Genomic DNA, 24,025 nt, shown 5'->3' with positions numbered 1-24,025 from the left:
TTCAATTTCCAGACTCGATATAAAGAGTGAGGGTTAAGGGGAGCTATGGGGGGAAAAAAGAGGAACATCTATAATAATCTGAACAGTAAAGATATATTTAAAAAAAAAAAAAAAGGCCAAACTTCTCATTATTGATGAGTGCACCATGGCATCCAGTCATGCTATAAACGCCCTAGACAGATCACTAAGAGAAATTATGAATTTGAATGTTGCATTTGGTGGGAAAGTTCTCCTTGGAGGTGATTTTCGACAATGTCTCAGTGTTGTGCCACATGCTATGCCATCAGCCATAGTACAAACGAGTTTAAAGTACTGTATTGTTTGGGGATGTTTCAGACAGTTGTCGCTTAAAACAAATATGAGATCATAGGATTCTGCTTATAGCGAATAGATAGTAAAACTTGGAGATGGCAAACTTGATAGCAGTTTTTATTTAGGAATGGATATTATTGAAATCCCCTGTGTAATGATTTTTAACGGATCTATTATTGAAGCTACCTTTGGAAATAGTATATCTATAGATACTATTAAAATATATCTAAACATGCGATTCTTTGTCCAGAAAATGAGCATGTTCAAAAATTAAATGAAGAAATTTTGGATATACTCGATGGAGATTTTCACACATATTTGAGTAATGATTCCATTGATTCAACAGATGATGCTGAAAAGGAAAATTTTCCCAAGGAATTTTCTAATAGTATTATTCCTTCAGGAATGCCGTGACATAAATTAAAATTGAAAGTGGGTGCATTCATCATGCTATTGAGAAATCTTAATAGTAAATGGGGTCTACTAGATTTATTATCAAAAGATTGCGACCTAACATTATTGAAGCTGAAGTATTAACAGGATCTTCAGAAGGAGAGGTTCTGATTCCAAGAATTGATTTATTCCCATTTGACACTGGCCTCCCATTTAAATTAATTTGAAGACAGTTTCCCGTGATGCCAGCTTTGCGATGCCTATTAATAAATCACAAGGACAAACTCTAGACAGAGTAAGAATATTCCTACCTGAACCCATTTTCGGACATGGTCATTTATATGTTGCTTTTCCTCGAGTTCAAAGAGTATGTGACGTTAAAGTTAAAGTTGTAAATACTTCATCACAAGGGAAATTAGTCAAACACTCTGAAAATGTTTTCACTCTTAATGTGGTATACAGGGAGATATCAGAATAAGTTTAATCAATTTATCAGTCATTGTTGTATCAATGTTGTTTATATATTATGTTTTTGTTGTTTTTATATCATATCTGTTGTTGTTATATCATGTTGTTATTGTTTATTTATTAATAAATTTATATATTTTTTTCATATACATTTTACTAATTTTCTTTCATCTCTGACACTTCTATTAAAGAGAAAGGGCAAATAGCAATATTAAAATATTTCCTCTAATTAATTCCATTTCAATGTGCACGAATTTGTGCACTGGACCACTATATATACAGTAGGTCCTTGGGTTACATCAGAGATCTGTTCCTACGCTGTGACATAACGTGATTTTCACCATAAGTCAGAACCCATCTGCATAAGCACCTACGTCACTCACATGGAGCACATACTGTACACAGCAGTAATGAAGTGAAACAGTAAAAAAAATTAAAAGAAAGATAACAATTTCTGACCTTTACTTGTGGTAAATAAATAATAAAAAACATAAAGCACATATGTACATACATCGAAATGATTGAACTTTTTTTTTATAAATAAATGGGAGATGGTGATGTAACCATGAAATGATGTACATCGAGTGTGACGTAACCCAAGAACTGTCTGTATATATATATATATCCTATCTAATAAAGAGGGAATATGCAAATTGATCATCACACCATCATCACAAAGATGGCGGCGCCCACAGCAGAGGCTGAGGTTCCATAATGAGCCTTAACAAGCAATCAGCAGGGACCTGAGGCTGCATGGCACTGGACTGGAGCAGGGGACTTGAAGCTGAACCCCCCCGACCTGGTGGGGCTTGACAGGAACCTCAGGCCGCGCCCCCCACCCAGCAGGGCTTAACGGGGGACCTCAGGCCACACCCCTGCCCTGGCACTGGGCCTGGGGACCTGAGGCCGAGTCCCCCTGCCCCAGGCCGGGGGACTTCAGGCCACGCCCCCCCCAGAGCCTGGGGACCTGACACTGTGCCCCCCACCCAGCAGGGCTTGACAGGGGACCTGAGGCTGTGCCCCCCACCAGGCAGGGCTTGGCGGGGGATCTCAGACTGCGCCCCCGGCCTGGCGGGGCTTGATGGGGGATCTCAGGCTGTGTCCCCCACCCAGCGCGGCTTGACAGGGGACCTCAAGGCATGCCCCCCTGGCCCAGGCCAGAGGACCTTAGGCCACACACACCGCCCTGGCACCGGGCTGGGGGACCTAAGGCCATGCACCCGGCCCACAGGGTTTGAAAGAGGAACTGAGGCCATGCCCCCTGCCCCAGTGCAGGGCCAGGGACCTCAAGCTGTGCTGCCCGCCCCAGCACCAGCCTGGGGGACCTGAGTCTGCGCCCCCTGCCTGGCAGGGCTTGACAGGGGACCTCAGGCCACGCCCCCACCCACAGGGCTTGATGGGGGACTTCAGGCCGTGTGCCCTGACCCAGTTCAGGGGACCTCAAGGCACACCCCCAGCCTGGGCTGGGGGATCTCAGGCCATGCCCCCGCTCCGGCGCTGGGCCAGGTGACCTGAGGCCACAACCCCACCTGGAAGGGCTTCATGGGGTTGGGGCCGGCTAGGTCTGCATCTAGTCCAATGGTGGTGGGGCCAGCCAGGTCTGGTTCTCACTCTATTTCGAGGCACACATGGGTGGGCGGGGACTTGACTCTGTTTCCTGTGTTGCGCCCCAGACTCTGACAGGAAGAAGGTTTTCATATATATTTTACTAATTTTCTTTCATCTCTGACACTTCTATTACAGAGAAAGGGCAAATAGCAATATTAAAATATTTCCTCTAATTAATTCCCTTTTAATGTGCACGAATTTTGTGCTTTGGATACACACATATATATACATACATACATATATATACACTGAGTGGCCAGATTATTATGATCTCTGAATGCATAATAATCTGGCCACTCAGTGTATGTATGTATGTGTATGTATGTATGTATGTGTATGTATGTATGTATATATATATATATATATATATATATATATATATATATATATATTAGAGGCCCAGTGCATGAATTCGTGCATGGGTGGAGTCTGGCCATGGGGAGGAGACATGGGCAGTTGGCCAGCCTGCCTGCTGGTCAAACTCTTGGTTGAGGGGAAAATTTGCATATTAGCCTATTATTATATAGGATATACACTGAGTGGCCAGATTATTATGTGTTCAGAGATCACAATAATCAGGCCACTCCGTGTGTATAAATATATATATGAACATTCACTCTATTTCCTTTGCCAGAATATACTACCCTTATAAAATAAGTCATTTCTGAAATCTTTCTACAAAACTGAGATATGTTAGAGATTTGAAGAGATTTACACTTTAGTCTCTTCACTGGATAGATACTTCAAACTACAGTTTGTTTTCTAGGCTGCCTAATTAATGGGGTTCACTTAACATGGTCCCAGGGGGCTTTGAAATCAACATCTGATTGAAAGTGAGAGGAGAATAGTACAATTAATTTGAGGTATATATCTCTATCCATTTGTTTTGGAATTAGGTAAGATTGAGAAGAAGGAAATAACTTCTTGCAAAAAACATTAGAAACATCAAAGTTAGGATACATATTAAATAGATGTGTAGTGTTAAATATGTATTAAATAAACATATTTATGTCAGTTTTTGAGAAATATTTACAAAACCATGTAATTTCTGCCTTATTTATAAATATTGAATAAAGAGTTGTCCCATATTTGAGAGCAACTTGTATATTTTCTCATAAGATTTTGTCATACTAACTAGAGTCATGATGCATGAAATTTGTGCAAGAGTAGGCCTTCCTTCCCCCAGCTGCCGGCACCAGCTTCCCTCTGGTACCCAGGACCCGGGCTTCCCTCTGGCCCCGGCTTTATCTGGAATGACGTCTGGAATGACATCCAGTCTAATTAGCATATTACCCTTTTATTATTATAGATTCCCAGATATGATGATAAAGTATATTTCACATTAATATGGTACACAATTAATTCCTAAATATTTTCCAAAATAGTGTTGATATCATGAAAATCTCACTGATTCATTTTCAACAATTGTTGACCTTACCACATGTATACTACAAAGTCATGACTAGGTTTGAAAAACAGCTGCTATTGACTAAATGTTTATTATGTAGGAAGCTCTAACTTTAATCTTTACATAACCTCTCCTATCTCATTTTGCATATGAGGAAACAAGATTAGGTAGGAAAAATAACTTTTTAAGATTACATACCTGTTTTGTGCCCAAACCAAAATTCTAGCTCAAGCAGTTGAACTCCTAATCCTCCCTTTGAACCATGTTCTCCTCGAGGACTTGTTAAGATAAGCTCAAACACAACCAATTGTAGTGTAATAGATACTAGAACTTGACATTGGGTTGATATTGTGAGGCACTGAGAAAGGGTTGCTAACCCTTCTGGGTGGGAAGAAAGTAGATGCTTCTTGGAGTAGATAAGCTTCAGTTCAATTGGGTTTACTGATTAGAGGGGAGGTATTCTAGACACAAGTAACAGCAGATTCAAAGTCAGAGACCTCAAAGAGCATAGCACATGCAGGGAGGGGCACTAAGGGGCATAAGAACAGGTTGTAGTGATGGGTGGGAGGAGTGGGAAGGGGCCTGCCATGGGGACATACATATACAGGATGTCAGTGGTTTTCAGATTTCAGTGTGGTAAGAATCACGTCAGATGACTATTTACAATGAAAATTCCTAAACCTAAATTATCAGAGAATCTTTCTTATACAGATACTACAGGCCTGGTGCATAATATTCGTGCATGGGGGGGGGGGGTGTCCCTCAGCCCAGCCTGCACCCTCTCCAATCTGGGACCCCTCAAAAGATGTCCGACTGCCTGTTTAGGCCCAATCCTCCTGGGATTGGGCCTAAACGGGCAGTTGGACATCCCTCTCACAATCCAGGACTGCTGGCTCCCAACTGCTCATTTGCCTGCCTTCCTGATTGCCCCTAACCGCTTCTGCCTGCCAGCCTGATCACCCCCTAACGACTTCCCTGCCAGCATGATAGATGCCTAACTGCTCCCCTGCCAGCCTGTTTGCCCCTAACTGCCCTCCCCTGCAGGCCTGATCCCCCCTAACTGCCCTCCCCTGCAGGCCTGATCCCCCCTAACTGCCCTCCCCTTCTGGCCTGATCGCCCACAATTGCCCTCCCTTGCAGGCTTGGTCCCTCCCAACTACCCTCCCCTGCTGGCCACCTTGTGGTGGCCATCTTGTGTCCACATGGGGGCAGCCATCTTGTGTGTTAGAGTGACGGTCAATTTGCATATTACTCTTTTATTAGATAGGATAGAGGCCTGGTGCATGGGTGGGGGCCAGCTGGTTTGCCCTGAAGGGTGTTCCTAATCAGGGTGGGGGTTCCCTTGGGGCATGAGGAGGCCTGGGCGAGGGGCCTGTGGTGGTTTGCAGACCAGCCACGCCCCCTGGTGACCCAAGCGGAGGCCCTGGTATCTGGGATTTATTTATCTTCTATAATTGAAACTTTGTAGCCTGGAGCAGAGCCAAGCCTCCTGCTAGCTCTGTGGCCGCAGCCATTTTTGTTGGGATTTATTTATCTTCTATGATTGAAACTTTGTAGCCTTGAGTGGAGGCCTGGGCCGGCCAGGGTGTATGGAAAGCTTGGCTTCCTTCATCGCCAGGGGCAACTCAAGCCTCCTGCTCTCTCCCACTTTGTGGCCACAGCCATTTTTGTTGGGATTTATTTACTTTTCTGTAATTGAAACTTTGTAGCCTTGAGTGGAGGACTGGGCCTGCCAGGGTGTGTGGAAAGCTTGGCTTCCTCCATTGCTGGGGAAACCCAAGCCTCCTGCTATCTCCATGGCTGCAGCCATCTTGGTTGGGTTAATTTGCATACTTGCTCCTGATTGGCTGGTGGGTGTGGCTTGTGGATGTAGCAGAGTGATGGTTCATTTGCATGTTACTCTTTTATTAGATAGGATACCCAGGAATTTACTTTAATAGAAATACTAGATGATTACAATGTAGAAGAGTCTGTTTGCTAACAGTGTTAAAAATGTCTGGAAATTGCTTGGCTGGTGTGGCTCAGTGATCGAGTATCAACCTATGAAACAGGTCATGGTTCAATTCCTGGTCAGGACACATGCTCTGGTTGTGAGCTCAATCCACAGTTGGGGGCATGTGGGAGGCAGCTGATCAGTGATTCTCTTTTATCATTGATGTTTCTACCTCTCTCTCCTTTTCTTTTCCTCTTTGAAATCAATAAAAATATATTTTTTAAATGTCTGGAAATCAATATGCCAGAGTACGGCATTGTTAATGTCTTTGTATTTTAGAAAAAACAACACAGCAGCTCAGTGGAGAGAAGAAGTTGATCTCAAAAGTGATTTTTGGTTTATTTTGAATTCAGAAATAACATAAAGGTGGTTTTTCTTAATAATTTATAGCATACACACACTCTTGTATATAATTGCTTTTGGGTGCTATTTAGATTATATTAGGTTATAAAAATGCTAAAAAAGCAGCATTCAGTTGTGTTAATTTTTGTTATTGTTGTTGTTAATCTTTACCCAAGGAAGATTTTTAGAGAGTGTGGAAGGAAGGGAGAGAGAGAGAGAGAGAGAGAGAGAGAGAGAGAGAGAGAGAGAGAGAGAGAGAGGAAGAGAGAGAGACCTTGATTGAATCGAACCCGAGACCTTTTAGTCCATGGGCCAAAGCTCTATCCAAGAAGCCAAATAGGCTGGGGCAGTTGTGTTAATTTTTAAAGCACTGTAAGCTACAGAATGCATGAGCTTTTCAAACCAAATCTTATTGGTGTTTGCCATTGTCAATCCTTCCTACCCTAGCAATTAGTAAACTGCAGATCAATTAATAGAGAACCAATTGTGAATAAATGAATAAACTGCTTAATTGATTACATATTTTCAGTAAAACCTTATTTCACAAATATAACTGGGGAACCATGTAATAAATCAAGCAAAATGCAGTGCTTCTGTACTTTTCCCTGCAATTGATTTAACCATTTAAAGAACTAATTACTTAAGATAAAATTTCAGTTGACTTATAAATTTAAGATTTACTTCAATCTTGTTATAAAATAAGGTAAAAGTTGTTATTTGCCACTGTCTTTGAATACATTTGCCATACTGTATGTAAAAACAAACTTCATTTTAAAATGATCTATTCCATTTAATTTTTTGTAGTCAGGGACTCCCCAAAATATTGTTATTTTAGAAAATTGATATATCCCCATCTTGCAAAAGACAATGTCAGTATGTATATTTTTCAGTACTTAAACAAACTTGCAAGGCAAAAAGAACAGGAGGGAACAACCATATAACTCAAGTGGAATTAAATAGACTCTAAATGTTAGATTTTCTTTGCATAACCAGAGATAGCCTTGACTAACTGGGGATTCTCAAAGTTAGCATGCCAGGTCACACACTGATATTTATGCCGCACTTATGCTCATTCAACACAGGCATAAAATAGCTGAGCTCCAATGAATCATGTCTGGGCAGAATGATAGATACGGTGTTTTTTTATGTTGACAGTAAAGTTGTTTTCACATTCCACTTGAATTAAATTATGCTCATTCATGCCATAGTACATAATCTCTGGCAAAGATTCTTAGAAAAAGTCATCATGTGGACCCACTGCAAAACAAGTGGGAAAGAATAGTAGCACTATAAGCCCTATAAAGAAATTTAAGACAAAAGTTGAACAGTCTTCATTTTTAAAAAAAAAAATATTTAAAATCTTTAGGTTAACATTTATTAATATGGATTCCTATATATTGTATGTAAATTACTGTAGAGATATTAAATTCAGAAACAATTTAAATCTTTAATTTTAATATACTGACAAAAGTACTTTGAATTTCTAATAAGAAAATGAAATCATGTGTCAGACATACTAGGTATGATCATATATGACACTGGCCATAATTTTAAAATGTTAACAATCAAGTTTGGTAAATAAGCACATGACATTTTATATAAAGAAGAAAAGTTACATAGTAAAGTAAGATGTGATCAATAGGAATTAGGAAAGTTTATCAGAATGGGCTCTGGAGAGTAATTTCTGTGTTTCTTAAAAAAATCAATGGACTGTAGCTAGAGGGAAGAAAATTTTTCCAGTCGAGGAAGAAAGAGTGAACAAAATCTTACTAGCCCAGTGCTTGCTCAAGTAAACATTTTATATGTGACCTAATCATAGTGTTGTTAGGGATTCCCAGTAACACACTCAGACTGAATGACTCAGTAGAAGGACCCACAGAACTCAGAAGAGCTGTTATACCCAAGGCTGCCATTTTTTATAGCAAAAGGATAGAGATTAAAATCAGCAAAGGCAAAAGGCACTTAGGGCAGAGTCCAGAAGAGAAGCTTTCCGTTGTCCTCTTCCAATGGAGTCATACAAACAGCACTTCTTCCCCCAGCAACAATTTGTGAACACACAGCATGTACTGCCAACTTAGGAAACTCATCCAAGTCTTGGTGTCCAGGGTTTTTATGGAGGGTCAGTCACGTAGGTATGAAATTCTCCATGACTAACCTTATCGCTGGTCTCCAGTCCCCCACCCCCACTCCCTCCCCAGGGCTCCAGGTGAATAAAACAGATATTCGCCATAAATCCTATTGTTAGCATAAACTATCTTGCATTTATCCAACAGGATATTCCACAGGCTGTATCTCCCAAGGGCTGGTTATTTCTTTGGAATGTGTGGGTTGAACACCCTGGACCTGCTGAGTTAACCCTTTACAATACAGTAGAGTTTGTATGACTATGAGTCTTAAATTTTAAAACTTAAGAAAAACAAATAAAAAGATCTGATATTCTGAAAAATAACACCTGCAAAATATTTTTCTATATCCACTTGTTTGGGCGATGAGAACAGAAATGAGGAAAACCAGCTACTTAGAACAGCAATCGGCCTTACCTTTGGGTTGGGAGCCCAGAGTCCTGCACAGTGGAGTGGGCCTCAGTGCAGTCATTTGTAGCCATGTTTGACCTAACCCAGTGGTCGGCAAACTCATTAGTCAACAGAGCCAAATATCCACAGTACAACTACTGAAATTTCTTTTGAGAGCTTAATTTTTTAAACTTAAACTTCTTCTAACACCACGTCTTCAAAATAGACTCGCCCAGGCCTTGGTATTTTGTGGAAGAGCCACACTCAAGGGGCCAAAGAGCCGCATGTGGCTCGCGAGTCGCAGTTTGCCGACCACTGACCTAACCAAATGACCACATGGGAGTGAGCTGTTACCCAGAACACTGTTAATACTTTATGGCTGCTCCAATCAGCAGAAGAAAGCTTGTTGTGCTAAACTGAAAATTTGAGAATTACCTACTTACCAATCTTTTTCTTTTCATGTTTGCTTCTCACTCTTCACCCTTACTTCTTTTTCTGAACTGCAATGTGGTCTTCTCTGAAGATGTTCCAGTGGCTTTGATCGTCATCGCCAGGACTGGGTGGACAGTGGATGCCCTGAAGAGGTACACATGTTCTTTATTGTGACAAGATTTGGGGAAACAGCTGTCATATACAGTATAGATGCTATAACTTAATGAAAACGGTGTCTCATTTGGTAAAAGCAGGCAGCAGTTATCGAGTTCCTTGGGGTTTTAAATCTTTGCATGTATTTTCTCAATATATTCTCATACCATTCTATGAGGTAGGGGTTGTTATTGCCCCCATATTACCAGGAGGAGGAGAGGGAGGGATGAGAGGAAATGGTGGAGAGGGATGTAGTGAGGGTATCCAGAATCAGGTATGTGGATAGGGAATAATAGAACCAGGATTTGAATTTCTATGAGCAAAGGATAGTTCTCTTAAACACTTGCTTGCTGCTTTTCTAAGATCTAGGAAGTCATTTTTCATATTTTTTCCACTCAAATTATAAAGCCAGTAGTATGAAGGAAAAGATTGATTGCAGCAAATTGGATTGATATAAGTTAGAAATGATATAACTTAGAAACAGTAACTCCCAGGCGAACGTGATGGAGACAATGATGCAATGAAGCAATTCATATAAATGTGTACAGTTGCAGAGGCAATTTGAACCTGTTCAACAGTTTTCTAGTGAATTGCATCTACATGGCCAATTCAGGGTCACATAAACATATTCTGCAAAGTTCACAAAGAAAAGTATGTTTCTTCACCCTTTAAATTTTAGGGTATGAATTTTGAATAAAAACAATGAACAGTTACACAATTTTTCTCATCGGTTAAGCAAATCATGTCAAAGAGCTATTTCAAAAACTAGTGAACAATAGTTACTAGACTCTTTATCAAGTTAAGTTTTTATGGTGTCTCATAAATATCTTGATAAATACTTCTTTGAGAATATCTTGAACTTTAATCAACTTTTGACATTCATGTAAGTCATTACTATGATATATACTAATCCATCTATTTCACTTTGCTTACTTAACATCATAGTTCAAAAAGAAAATATATTGGTAGAGTCATAGTAATGTTGTGAGGTAGATTTTTTTTAATATAATCACAGTTACCTCGATTATTTATATTTGCATAATATCAAGTGTGTAATTCAGACATCTTAATTTTCTTGCTTCACTGTGGACCCACTACGATCCATAAGAGACAGAAGAATCCATCCTAAATATATTTGTAGGGAATTTACCATGTTCTGTGGCTTGTGCTAAGCACTAAAATTACAAAGATTTTAAAAAATTACTCTCTACTCCCATTGAACTCAGAATCTACTACATACTGTAGTTTTTAGTGTTCCCATTTTATTCTGAAATTAAATTATCAGCATTACTAATTTTGTGGTAAGCAATTACCTACCCTTATTTTATAAGTAAGTAAACAAGGTCACCAACTCCAGTCCATCTTCCATGCCTAAAACAAGGTTTAAATTTTCTTTCTCATCTTGTGAGATGAGTTTATTCAATAAGTGCATATCCTAATATGAGCACTTACTATGTACTATCCTAAGCACCAATAATGTGAAAGTGCATTGGGGTAGATAGACCATTGAACAAAGGACTGCTCTTAGAGAGACTGAGCAAAGATACAGTATCTCAAGTATGGTCTTGCTAAGTAGGGTAAGATAAGGTTTGTTTGAGGTGATATTTAAGATGATGCCTGAAGGGTAACTGAAGTTCTAAGAAGAGAAATAACATGAGATGACATTGGTGATGTAAGCAGGGAGCAAAATGTCACAATGTAAAGGAGTTTTGACTTTACCCAGGGAAGAAAAAACTACCTGAAGGGTTTTAATTAAGTGGATTATTTGATCCAAATGTTTCTTTATAAAGAATCACCCAGAATTCAAGAAGATAGAAATCATATCAAGCATCTTCTCAGACCACAGTGGCATAAAACTGGAAATCAACTACAATAAAAACAACCCAAAGAAATCAAACACATGGAGACTAAACAGCATGCTATTAAACCATGACTGGGTTACCAGAGAGATCAAAGAAGAAATAAAAAACATCATGACAACAAATGACAATGAAAACACTACAATCCAAAATCTATGGGACACAGCGAAAGCAGTCTTGAGAGGGAAGTTCATAGCTCTACAAGCCTACTGCAAAAAACAAGAAACAGGGTTAATAAATTACCTAACCCAACAACTCAAAGAGTTAGAAAAAGAGCAACAAGAAAAGCCCAGTGTAAGCAGAAGGAAGGAAATAATAAAGATCAGAGCACAGATAAACGACATAGAGACCAAAGAAACAATACAAAAGATCAACAAAACCAAGAGCTGGTTCTTTGAAAGGATAAACAAGATTGATGAACCTCTAGCCAGGCTCACCAAGAAGCAAAGGGAGAGGACCCAAATAAACAAGATCAGAAATGAAAGAGGTGAAATAACAACAGATCCCGCCGAAATACAAAGGATCGTTAAAAAATACTACAAACAACTCTATTCCAACAAACTGGACAACCTGGAGGAAATGGACATATTCCTAGAAAAATATAACCTTCCAAAACTCAATCAGGAAGAATCTAAACAGCTCAACATGCCAGTAACTATGGAAGAAATTGAAGCAGTCATCAAAGAGCTTCCGGCAAACAAAAGCCCGGGGCCAGACGGCTTCACAGGAGAGTTCTACCAAACATTCAAGGAAGAACTAAAACCTATCCTCCTCAGACTATTCCAAAAAATTCAAGAGGAAGGAACACTTCCCAGCTCCTTCTATGAAGCCAGCATCACCCTAATACCAAAACCAGATAAAGACAACACAATGAAGGAGAATTACAGGCCAATATCCCTCATGAATGTAGATGCCAAAATCCTCAATAAAATTCTAGCAAATAGGATCCAGCAGTACATCAGAAAGATCATACACCATGACCAAGTAGGATTTATCTCAGGAATGCAAGGATGGTTCAATATCCGCAAATCAATAAATGTGATACATCACATAAACAAATTGAGAGATAAAAATCACATAGTCATATCAATTGATGCAGAAAAAGCATTTGACAAAATCCAACACCCTTTCTTGATAAAAACTCTCAACAAGGTGGGAATAGAAGGATCATACCTCAACATCATAAAAGCTATATATGATAAACCCACAGCTAACATCATACTCAATGGGCAAAAACTAAAAGCATTTCCCCTAAGAACAGGAACAAGACAGGGATGCCCACTCTCACCACTCCTGTTTGACATAGTACTGGAAGTATTAGCCATCGCAATTAGACAAGAAGAAGAAATAAAAGGCATCCAAATTGGAAAAGAAGAAGTAAAGCTGTCCTTATTTGCAGATGACATGATATTGTACATAAAAAACCCGAAAGACTCCATCAAAAAACTAACAGACTTAATAAATGAATTCGGCAATGTAGCAGGATACAAAATTAACACCAAGAAATCTATGGCATTTCTATACACCAACAATGAACTTACAGAAAGAGAGACTAAAAAAGCAATCCCATTTTCCATCGCACCAAAAAAATTAAGATACTTAGGAATAAACCTAACCAAGGAGGTAAAAGACCTATATGCGGAAAACTACAGGACACTGAAAAAAGAGATAGAGGAAGATGTAAACAGATGGAAGAACATACCATGTTCATGGATTGGTAGAATCAACATCATTAAAATGTCCATACTACCCAAAGCAATCTATAGATTCAATGCACTCCCCATTAAAATACCAACGGCGTATTTCACAGACCTAGAAAGAACTCTCCAAAAATTCATCTGGAATAAAAAAAGACCCCGAATAGCCACAGCAATCCTGAGAAAGAAGAATAAAGTAGGAGGGATCTCAATACCAGATTTCAAGCTGTATTACAAAGCCACTGTCCTCAAAACAGCCTGGTACTGGCACAAGAACAGACATATAGATCAATGGAACAGAATAGAGAATCCAGATATCGACCCAAACCAATATGCACATTTAATATTTGACAAAGGAGGCATGAGCATACAATGGAGTCAAGACAGTCTCTTTAATAAATGGTGTTGGGAAAATTGGACAGATACATGCAAAAAAATGAAACTAGATCACCAACTTACACCATACACAAAAATAAACTCAAAATGGGTACAGGACTTAAATATAAGACGGGAAACCATAAAAATACTAGAGGAATCCACAGGCAGCAAAATCTCAGACATATGCCAAAAGAACTTTTTCAGTGATACTGCCCCTAGGGCAATGGAAGCCAAACAGAAAATAAACAAATGGGACTACATCAAAATAAAAAGCTTTTGCACAGCAAAAGAAACCATCAACAAAACAACAAGAAACCCCACTGTATGGGAGAACATATTTGCAAATGGTATCACTGATAAAGGTTTAATTTCCAACATCTACAGGCAGCTTATACAACTTAATAAAAGGAAGATAAATGATCCAATAAAAAAATGGGCAACGGACCTAAATAGAAGCTTTTCGAAAGAAGACAGAAGGAAGGCCAAGAGACACATGAAAACATGCTCAAAGTCACTAATTATCCGAGAGATGCAAATCAAAACAACAATGCGATACCATCTCACACCTGTCAGAATGGCTATCATCAACAAATCAACAAACGACAAGTGTTGGCGAGGATGCGGAGAAAAAGGAACCCTCGTGCACTGCTGGTGGGAATGCAGACTGGTGCAGCCACTGTGGAGAACAGTATGGAGTTTCCTCAAAAAACTGAAAATGGAACTCCCATTTGACCCAGTAATCCCACTCCTAGGAATATATCCTAAGAAACCAGAAACACCAATCAGAAAGGATATATGCACCCCTATGTTCATAGCAGCACAATTTACAATAGCTAAGATTTGGAAACAGCCTAAATGCCCATCAGCAGATGACTGGATCAGAAAACTATGGTACATCTACACAATGGAATACTATGCTGCCGTAAAAAAGAAGGAATTACTACCATTTGTAGGCACTTGGATGGAATTAGAGAACATTATGCTAAGTGAAATATGCCAGTCAATGAAAGAAAAATACCACATGATCCCACTCATTTGGGGATAATGAAAAACATTATAAACTGATGAACAAAATGATAGTTACAGAGGCAGTAAAGCATCAAACAGACTGTCAAATTACAGTGGTAAGGTTAGGGAGAGGTGGGGGAAATAAGAGATCAACTGAAGGACTTATATGCATGTATATAAGAGTAACCAACGGATGCAAAACATTGGGGGGTGAGGGCATGTATGGGAGTGGGGTGGGGGTGGGGGGCAATGGTAAGATATGTACACATATAATACCTTAATAAAAATTTGAAAAAATAAAAAAATAAAAAAAAATAAAGAATCACCCAGCCTGTGGGTAAATAATGGATTATAGTGAAAGAAGCCAGTAAGTTGTCTTTAGCCATATATAACCTAGGCCAAAGATGCTGAGGATCTGGACTAAACCATTGGGAAGGTGGTGGTGACACAGTGGGTGTGATAAAAGAATTCTTGGGTATCTAGATGAGTGGAAATGAGAACTATGAAAATGTTTTCCTTTTCTTCCTTTCTTTAAAACATTTTTATAATTTTACTATAGTTCTGAAACAATAAAAAAAAATGAATATCCGTGATTGAACTAGAATTACGAATGATTAGGAAACTGGCTCTTTGCTCCTGTTCCATTGCACCCTAGCCACTCCCTCTTAAAAATAAATAAAACTAGTCTGAATTTTGAGTTTACAACTCAGAATTTGATCTTAACACTTATCCATGCTGGTGCCTGTGGTGGTGGTTTATTCATTTTCATAGCCTTATATTCCATGATATGAATATCCTATTCATTTACTTATCAAATATTTATTGTGTGCCACTGGCATTTTTAGGTACTGGTATGCATTAGTAAAACAATTGGACAACAAAACAAAACCATCAAACCCTGCCATCCTAGATTCATATTCCATATATATATATATATATATATATATATATATATATATATAAAATTTTGTTTTTTTAGAATCTCAACATTTTATTTTGTTTTTATTTTTTTTGTTGTTGACATTATTACAGATGTCCCCCATTCCTTCCCCACTTTTGCCCACCTCCAACCAAACCCTGCTCTTTCCTTTCTCTGGCCCTCACCACACTGTTGTCTGTGTCCATGGGCTGTGCGTATATATTCTTCAGCTACATACATATCCTTACAGTCATATTTTCTTCACCCAGTCTTTTGTTTATGGACATTATTTCCAGATTTTTTCTATTACAAAAAGATTGTATGATTGCCTCCTGAATCAAATGCACAAAAGTTTCCCTAACATTCTTTAAGGTGGAATTACTGCTTGTCAGTTAGTTATATGTTCAACTTTGAAAGTTAATGTCAAATTGCTTCCAATCTGTAAACTTACACTACCAGCACAGTACTGGCATTCCTTCAGGTTCTCATTAGTTTATGATCCTGAGAACCTTGGTTTTGGTCATATTTCTTCATTTCTGCAAATTGAATGGGTGTAACATGGTATCTTATTGGGAACTTACTTTACATTTCACCAATCATTAATGAAATTGACTGAACTTCCTTATGCTTTTTGTCTTCTGTGTTTCTCCTGTCTTTCCTTTCTGTGAGATGCCTGTTCATATCTTTTTCTCATTCTTTTACTTGCACAGATATGTTTCCCTTTTTAGTCATAGCACTTTTCATTGATTATAAATAACAGATATAATAAATCTGATAGATAGCCACTTTACAAAACTCTCTTGCTAATTTAAAAAATAGATCTCAATATATTTAGTGGTTCTCTACTTAAACAAACATATCACCTATAAGTGATGGCAGTTTTTCTCTCACTTTCTATTCCTTATATCATTTTATTTATTTTTTGTTGTATTATTGCTCTAGCTAGTATCTTCACTGTATATATTTTCTTCTAGATTTGGGGTTATCTTTTTAACTTCTCTAAGGTTGTATTTAGTTATCATTTATTCACAATTTAATGTGTTGAATTAATAAATCTTTTATGTTATGGTTAGTTTTGTGTGCATGTGTATCTTGTTTAAAAAGACGTTTTCTGCCAAACTTCATAAGGTTATTTTCATATATTTTCTCCTAGGTGTCTTAAAACTTTGACATTAAAATATTTATTCCATTTGGGATTGCTTATATAAATTTAGTTTTGCAGGGATTTTCTCCTTTATGGATAATTTCAAGCAGCACTTACTGAATAGTTTTTCTTTAGTCAGTTTCTTTCAAAGCCGCTTCTTATATAGTTTCCACACAGACAGGGAGTTGCTTTCTGGGATTTCCTCTTATAATGCTCAACTTGTCAATACCCTAACCAGGGTCACACTGTCTTAATTACTATAGTTTTATAAGAAATTTTGCTATCCATAGGACACATCTCCTTTTTCTTCAGAAGTGTTTTGACTATTTGGGGGTTTTTGTTATTTATATAAATTTTAGACTCAACTTGTCAAGATCTGTAATCCATCAGTCACATTATTATATTTGTTATAATTACATTAATGGTGAATTATAATGCATTTCAAAATTACGGACATTTAAAAATGTTATATGCTTATTATTGACTCCTAATCAATTAAATTGTTGTTCAGAAGCATATTCCATATAATACTCATTCTTTAAAATTGGTTGGAACTTTTTTAATACAATATGGGCAATTTGAACGAATGATCTACATGTGCTCAAGGCTGTGTTCTAATCGATTGGGTGTCAAACTTGGTAAACGTACTATTCACTCCAACCATTTCCATTGTCGTTCTCACCTTCTGAGCTCTTTGGAGTTAGGCTTGACCTTTTCATCACTTCCTTGTATCTTTTGTGTCTCTTGTGTATCATCTATCTTGTTCGTCTGTGCTGCATCCTGGGGAATTTCTTCCGATCTATCTGCCAGATTATAGTACTCCCTTCATCTTGGTTAATCTACTCACTGAAATAGTAATTTTAAAAAAATATGTCTTTATGTATAAAATTTAAATTCGACACTTTATTGAGCCTTCCAAGTCATTTTTATAGTCTATGTTATTTGTTCATTTTTAAAAGTTACCTTTCACTTATTTAAATATTTCATATATAATTTTTACATATTTCATATTGGATGATCCCAGGATGTAAAGTTTTTGGTAGTCTAAATAAGTCATTCATTGTTTTTATTCTTTGTCAAAGTACTCTTTTTCTTTCATATTTCTCTTTGTGTCCTTTAATTAGAAATGCATATTTGTTTGCTCTTATTCCATGGAAATGCCTATGACCTAGATAGGTGATGCTTTCCACCAAAGAGGGTTTGCTGATGGGAACCTGGGGGTTTTAGAAGAAATTGTATGTCCCTGCCTTAATATGAAGAAGAGCAGTTTAGATTTACCTCCCCCATCTAGTGCTGGCACAAGGCTTGAACTCCTCAGGGCAATACCGACTTCTGATATTTTTGCCCTCAAAGCAAACCCTAATTTTTACTTAATGTATACTGCTCCTACTGTTTATACAGTACACTGCTTTTGCTTTATTCTGTTTTGTGCGGGAGACAATAGAAAGTCACCCTTGGATATTTTTCTTTACTTCCTGCAAATCCTAGTAATGCTTACAAATTCATGTTTTAGACAGAATCTATTTGTATTGCAGTCTACATTTGCAGTCTGTAGTCTATCTTTATTGCCATAGGCAAACCAAGTCCAAAATTTCACCTTAAACTTCAGGGTTTTTGACAATACTGGTTTTTGTTTTTGTTTTGAAATAAAAACACAGGAGGAGACTAATATGTGGCAAGTCCCATTTTAGACTTACTGAGTTTGAAATATTATGATAGCCACATGCATATGTTAAATCAATAGATGAATATTTGGGTCTAAAATCCAAGAGAGAAATATGGACTAGAGATACAGATTTATGAATAAGGAACATAAAGATATTAATTGAAATCAAGGGTGTGGAGGAGATTTCTATGAGAATGCATACAGTGAAAAGATGGGTCAGGAAAGATCCATAAAACCCACCAACACTTCAAGGACAGACAGAATTAAAAGAAAATGAGAAGGAGTTGTGAGAGAGGTATCAGAAAAGTGATGAACACATGTGTCACAGAACCCAAGATTAGAAAGTAGACAACTATGCCAAATGCTGATGAGATAGATATCTACAGTATACCAGGGAAGGTTCAGTGAATAAATAAATATCAGTATGAGAAATTTCAGTTAAAATGTACTGGGTAAAAACAAGATTTTCATAAGTGGGTAAGTGGAAGTCTGAGAAGTGCCTGAGAAGGTGGCTGAGTTGTGTCAATGTGGAGATTGAGAGAACAGCTATAAATAATGGGCCTCTTCTATTACAACAGAAGAAAAGGACAGGTTAGTACAGATTCAAGGAAGAATGCTGATTTGTAAAGAGAAAGAATTATTGCTGATGGCTCTTTTATTTAAGAAATAAAAGATGGGCCCATGAGATAAAAATGGGAGAGGCATTATGGGATTGAATTTTTTAAGTAAATTGAAGAGGGTTTGAAATTTATACTTAGGGTAATGGGAGAAGAGGTTAGCAAAGCAGGCCATTGTGGCCTAGCAGCCTCCAAGGCCCTGTTGAGGATACAGAAGGTAAGTTTTCAGACCTCCCTGTGGGGAGCTGTGTGGTTTTTCTCCAGCTGTGCCTGAGCTGTCAAGGAAAATATAGATTTCTTAAAAAAAAAAACAAAAAACAACTATATTCAATATTAGTGATTTTCTGTAAAGGTGACGTGGAGAGAAGAATAAGGTAAAGATGCATGATAATATTGAAAAGTGAAGTTGATGTGATAGAAAAAAAGAATACATAAAGGAAGACAATACTTCTATGTAATCACAGGATAGGAAGAATTTGAGTGAACAGGTACATAGATTAGCTGAAAATAGAGTAACTGGAGTTATTATTTCAGAAGTAAAGTATTTTCAACTGCAGATAAGGTCCAGGATATGGAGATGATAACTAAAGTAGAATCAAAAGGTGATCATGAGATCTTTGGGGTTGAGAAGATATAGGAACTAAAATTAGGGGAATTGAATGGGGGATGATAAACTGTAGAAAAAAACCTGTGTCATATCCAATTAGTGAAAAGGAAGCCATATCAGGAACTCATTCTAAGCAGTAGTAAAGTGCATTTTACTTCACTAATGACAAGAGAAGTATTTATTTAATAATAAATTCAAATGTGAGAGGAGTACCTTCCATGTCAGAATAGTTATTGTCTGTTTCCTCAAGGCCCATCTGAGGGATGGAGTTCTTTGAAGCATAAAGAGGTGGGGAGAAATACCAACTGCCAAATCATAAAAGTTTGAATGTTGAGTATTGCTACCGGTGAAGAGTATAGGATTTATTTTCATAGACTATAGGTGAAAAGTACAACATGTACCTTTCCCTCTGTCCTCAGTAAAGCTCTGCTAGGGAAAAGATAGGTTAAGTGATTACATGAGTGTTGTTCAATCCTTCACTTGAGTGGTTTCAATATTTCACAAAGGGAAACAAATTTTAAATACCCATTCAATCTGTGGGGGATTATTGTTAAAATAGTAGACGTAGTATGGAGCAGTCACCAAATTTTTAGAATTTGTCCTTATCGGTTTGATATGGAGAGAATGCATTTTTTTCTTCACATACCTAAGTATGTTTTAAACCTTATCTTCATGCACATGTTTTTCTTCTTGTATAACCTTTCCTTTTTGACATCATACCTTTTACACATATACTGATATAAAACTTAGAGCAAGATTAACAGCAGCATTAGGTAAACAGAAAAAGTTATCAGCAGAAAATGATGAAATTCAAATATCCAAAGATGGAAATGCTTTTTTACATCCAATTTATTCTCTCATCTATTTTACATACTTTGTAAATTAACAAATCCCTAAATATAGTCCTGTACAAAAATGTATCCCTCATGTTGATTCGAGAGTCTTTTGTGATTTACGGACCAACTTCTTTGACGTAATTTTAAATAATACATGATCACTTATAAATTGTTTTCCCACTTGTTTCTTTTATTAGTCAAAAGAGAAGATGTGTGAGACTGTCGAGCCAGTGGAGAGTTCTTCTCCGACCACCACAGCCCTGCAAGCAACAACTGTGCTCCTTAGGTTCTTAACAACCACCAGAGGAGCAGCGACAGCCCAGCTGCCCACCAGCCTGCCCACAGAAGGTGCGAACTCATGATGTTGACATGGACTGGAGTTGTTCTCTAGAAGGAATTTTTATTTTATTTTTTCAGCAAACTGGATTTCCAAAGGGGAAAAGACAAAATTATTATGGAATAAAAATATATGCTGGGATTCTTTTAATGTACTTTGCCTTCCAATAGTGGCTTACCTGTTTTCCCCGGAAAAGAAATATAGACTTCCTTTCATATTGCTAAACTTTAAAGTAACTGAATTCCACGTTTTAGACACAGGATATGAAGGCAAATTTATATAAAATATTCATTGATTTTTGGATTCTGAACAATACATAATTCTACTCATCTGCAATTCTAATATTTGCCTGAATACAATCAATAAAATATGTTGGTCCACTGCCTGTGGAAGGTACTGTAAGTGTCAGAGAAATTATCCTTGGGAGCATTTCTTCTGCCAGGGAAGAGAAACATACCAGAGTCCATTAATGCACGGGTACAATTCACTGGGGGAAGAGGAATATGAGCCAAAGTTTGTGAGTATTCTGAATGGTACCACTAAAGAGAAATGTGAGACTAGTTTGCTAAAAGTAAGCTTTGAGGGGAGAAAATGGTCTCACTTCTTTATTGTACTAAACCTCCCTCTCATTTGAATAAGGAATTAAACTTGAAGCCTTTGCTTTTCATTGAAATTTACTTGGATATCAAAAATTAATTGGAATAAAGTGATAGTGAGGAAGAGGACAACTATTAAATACATTTATTTAGATATTTAACACCAATGTTATATTTTAATCCAAATTATTTAGGTTGTTATATAGCCTGTGAAAATATTTTTGCAATTTGAATCCTATCCGGTGAAATATTCCTACAGTTTGAATCCTACCCTATAAAATAGAATATAACCACTGAAATAAAAAAGTATGACCTACATTTTGTCCATTAAAGTCAAGATATTTTTCATGTGATATTGGATATATTTATTAGCAATGAATAAGCATTTAACTTTTGAAGTTAAATTTGTAAATATTGGCAAATCATTACTACTCCAATTAATTTGAAATTTTCTTGATCTTAATTTTTTAATGATAAAAAGGTCATACTATAAAGTCTAATTATAATTACTCATTTTTGAAAATTAAAAATAAATGTATTTTAAGTTACAATTAAAACAATGTACTTTTCTCACAGATCTTAAGAATCATATAATACTTGAGTAAGTCTTGATCTCATGAAGAAATTTTAGTACTACATCGTATAAGCTAGGACTTGCTCTCATTGAAGAAGAAATTAACTCACTAAAATGTTAAAATTTATTCACGTTATCATTAAAACAGTGGACAATTATTGCTCCTAAGATTTATGTACTTTTAAATTTTTTCTGTTGTAATAACTTTGAGTTTCTCTTTCAGATGATACCAAGATAGCATTGCATCTAAAAGATAATGGAGGTAGGAATTAACACTTTTTCTTTTATAAATATTTTTGGATTCTAATCCATTTCATTCATTTTAATCTGAGGAAGGACTTTGGGGCTTCTAAATAAAGAGTGAGGTTACATTTCACTTTCTGTTGGTATTTTACAAGAGAAGAATTCAGTGTGTTGGCTTGAAAAGTAAAATGGTTTCAAGAGTAGAAAGAAATTTCAGTCCTTCTACTATAAAAACTACAAGGCACAAATGACCAATGAAAATTGTGTATGCTGTGCTTCCTTGTTTTGGTGTAGGTAGTATTGAGATAATAGCAAGGATTAAGATTGAGAGGATTAGGGCTAATATACCCTGCACATCTCATATTCTTTGTTGCTCAGTTCGGAGATGGGGAACCTTTTTTTCTGCCAAGGGCCATTTGGATATTTATAACATTATTCTAGGGCCATTCTGAATTATCAACTTAAAAATTAGCCTGCTATATTTGCTCAAATATTTAATTAATTCACCCCTAATGCCGTGGCAGGGCCAGACCAAATGCTTTTGAGGGCCTTATAAAGTGTGCGGGTGGCCGTTCTCCACCCCTGCTCTGATTCTTGGTTTAATTGTGTATGTGATTTTCTACCCAGAGCAGGTGTTAAGTTCAATTGTGTGTGCTTTTCTTTCACTAAATTGAATATTCAATATCCTTTATAAATAAAATTAAGAAATAAAACAATGTGGAAATATATTGTGCTAGGCCTTTTTATCTTTTATCTTAAGCAAGACACAAAAATTAAATATGCAAAAGAACATTTAGCTAGAGCATACTTAAAGTGTGTCTAAGTCAATCTAGAAATTCTCTAATGGTACTTGAAAATTTGAGGAAGAAAGGTTTTACCAAAACAAGGCTGTAAAAAATATTGACTAAAATACTTTTTTTTCCTTATTAAACTTTGTTAGCTCATTGTGTTTATCATAGTATGCTGGATCGTAAAAGAGACTCTTTATTAGTAACTTTATTCAGCTCAGGAAAAGGATCTCCTCTTCTTAGCAACGTCTATTATGTAAATGTGGGCCTGCTGTGACATTGATCTATTCTAGACACAGTTTTACTTTTGCAGCCCCAAGTGATTTTGTGAGTATGTCAAAATTGTTAGGATATTTTTCTCTATAACTGTACAGATGGCTCCTAGATTACTTAGTCTAGGTTAAGTAGCAAATGTCTCTACGTTTTCTTAAGTATGTGTACAGTGACCTAAGATATATATATTTACTAGAAGCTTGGTGCACGGCATCCGTGCACTTGGAGGGATCCCTCAGCCCGGCTTGCGCCCTCTCACAGTCTGGGAGCCCTTGGGGGATGTTTGACTGAGTGCTTAACACTGCCCCAGAAGCGGGAGAGGCTCCTGCCACAGCTGCTGTGCTGAGCCTGGCTGCTGGCTGAGCTGTGATTCCCCTGTGAGAGCGCACTGACCACCAGGGGGACAGCTCCTGTGTTGAGGATCTGCCCCCTGGTGGTCAGTGTGCATCATAGCAGCAGTCGTTCCACCGTTCGGTCGATTTGCATATTAGCCTTTTATTATATAGGATATTTCATATCAGTTTTTTTGCAAAATAAGCTACTTATCCTCTATATCATTATTACATCAGTTGTCCATTGTCTTGCTTCTATATCAGTGTATTTCATTTATTTTTTACTCATTGTTGTATTAATGGAGTAAGTGGATAGCTTTACACCTGACCATTTGCAAACTATATACTATCAAGAAATAAATTTAAATCTTAGTCTTTAAAGGGACTCTATCATTCTCTTAGTTCAGGATTTTTCAAAGGGGGATGTTAGTAAATCCCATGTGAGTATAAATCCTAATGTTGGGAGTACCTCATTTGAGGAAGAGGTGTAGCATGAGAGGACTGATATGGAGCAGGGCTCCCAAGGGGC

General features: G+C 37.3%; 1 protein-coding gene across 1 annotated transcript in view; it reads left to right on the top strand.

Annotated features, from left to right (window-relative positions):
- The window catches only part of PLXDC2 (plexin domain containing 2), a 426,562-nt gene that overhangs the window by 366,876 nt on the left and 35,661 nt on the right, over positions 1-24,025 (top strand). The window contains exons 10-12 of the mRNA XM_080661690.1: positions 9,561-9,621; positions 20,551-20,701; positions 22,084-22,122. Of these exons, the coding sequence (XP_080517816.1) occupies positions 9,561-9,621; positions 20,551-20,701; positions 22,084-22,122 (251 nt within the window). The remainder of the gene's footprint in view (positions 1-9,560; positions 9,622-20,550; positions 20,702-22,083; positions 22,123-24,025) is intronic.

This window comes from Plecotus auritus (assembly GCF_963455305.1).
Source record: "Plecotus auritus genome assembly, chromosome: 1".
In the NCBI taxonomy this organism is placed as follows: domain Eukaryota; kingdom Metazoa; phylum Chordata; class Mammalia; order Chiroptera; family Vespertilionidae; genus Plecotus; species Plecotus auritus.
Note: the sequence above shows the minus strand (reverse complement) of the source record. Positions and strands in the feature narration are given on the sequence as shown.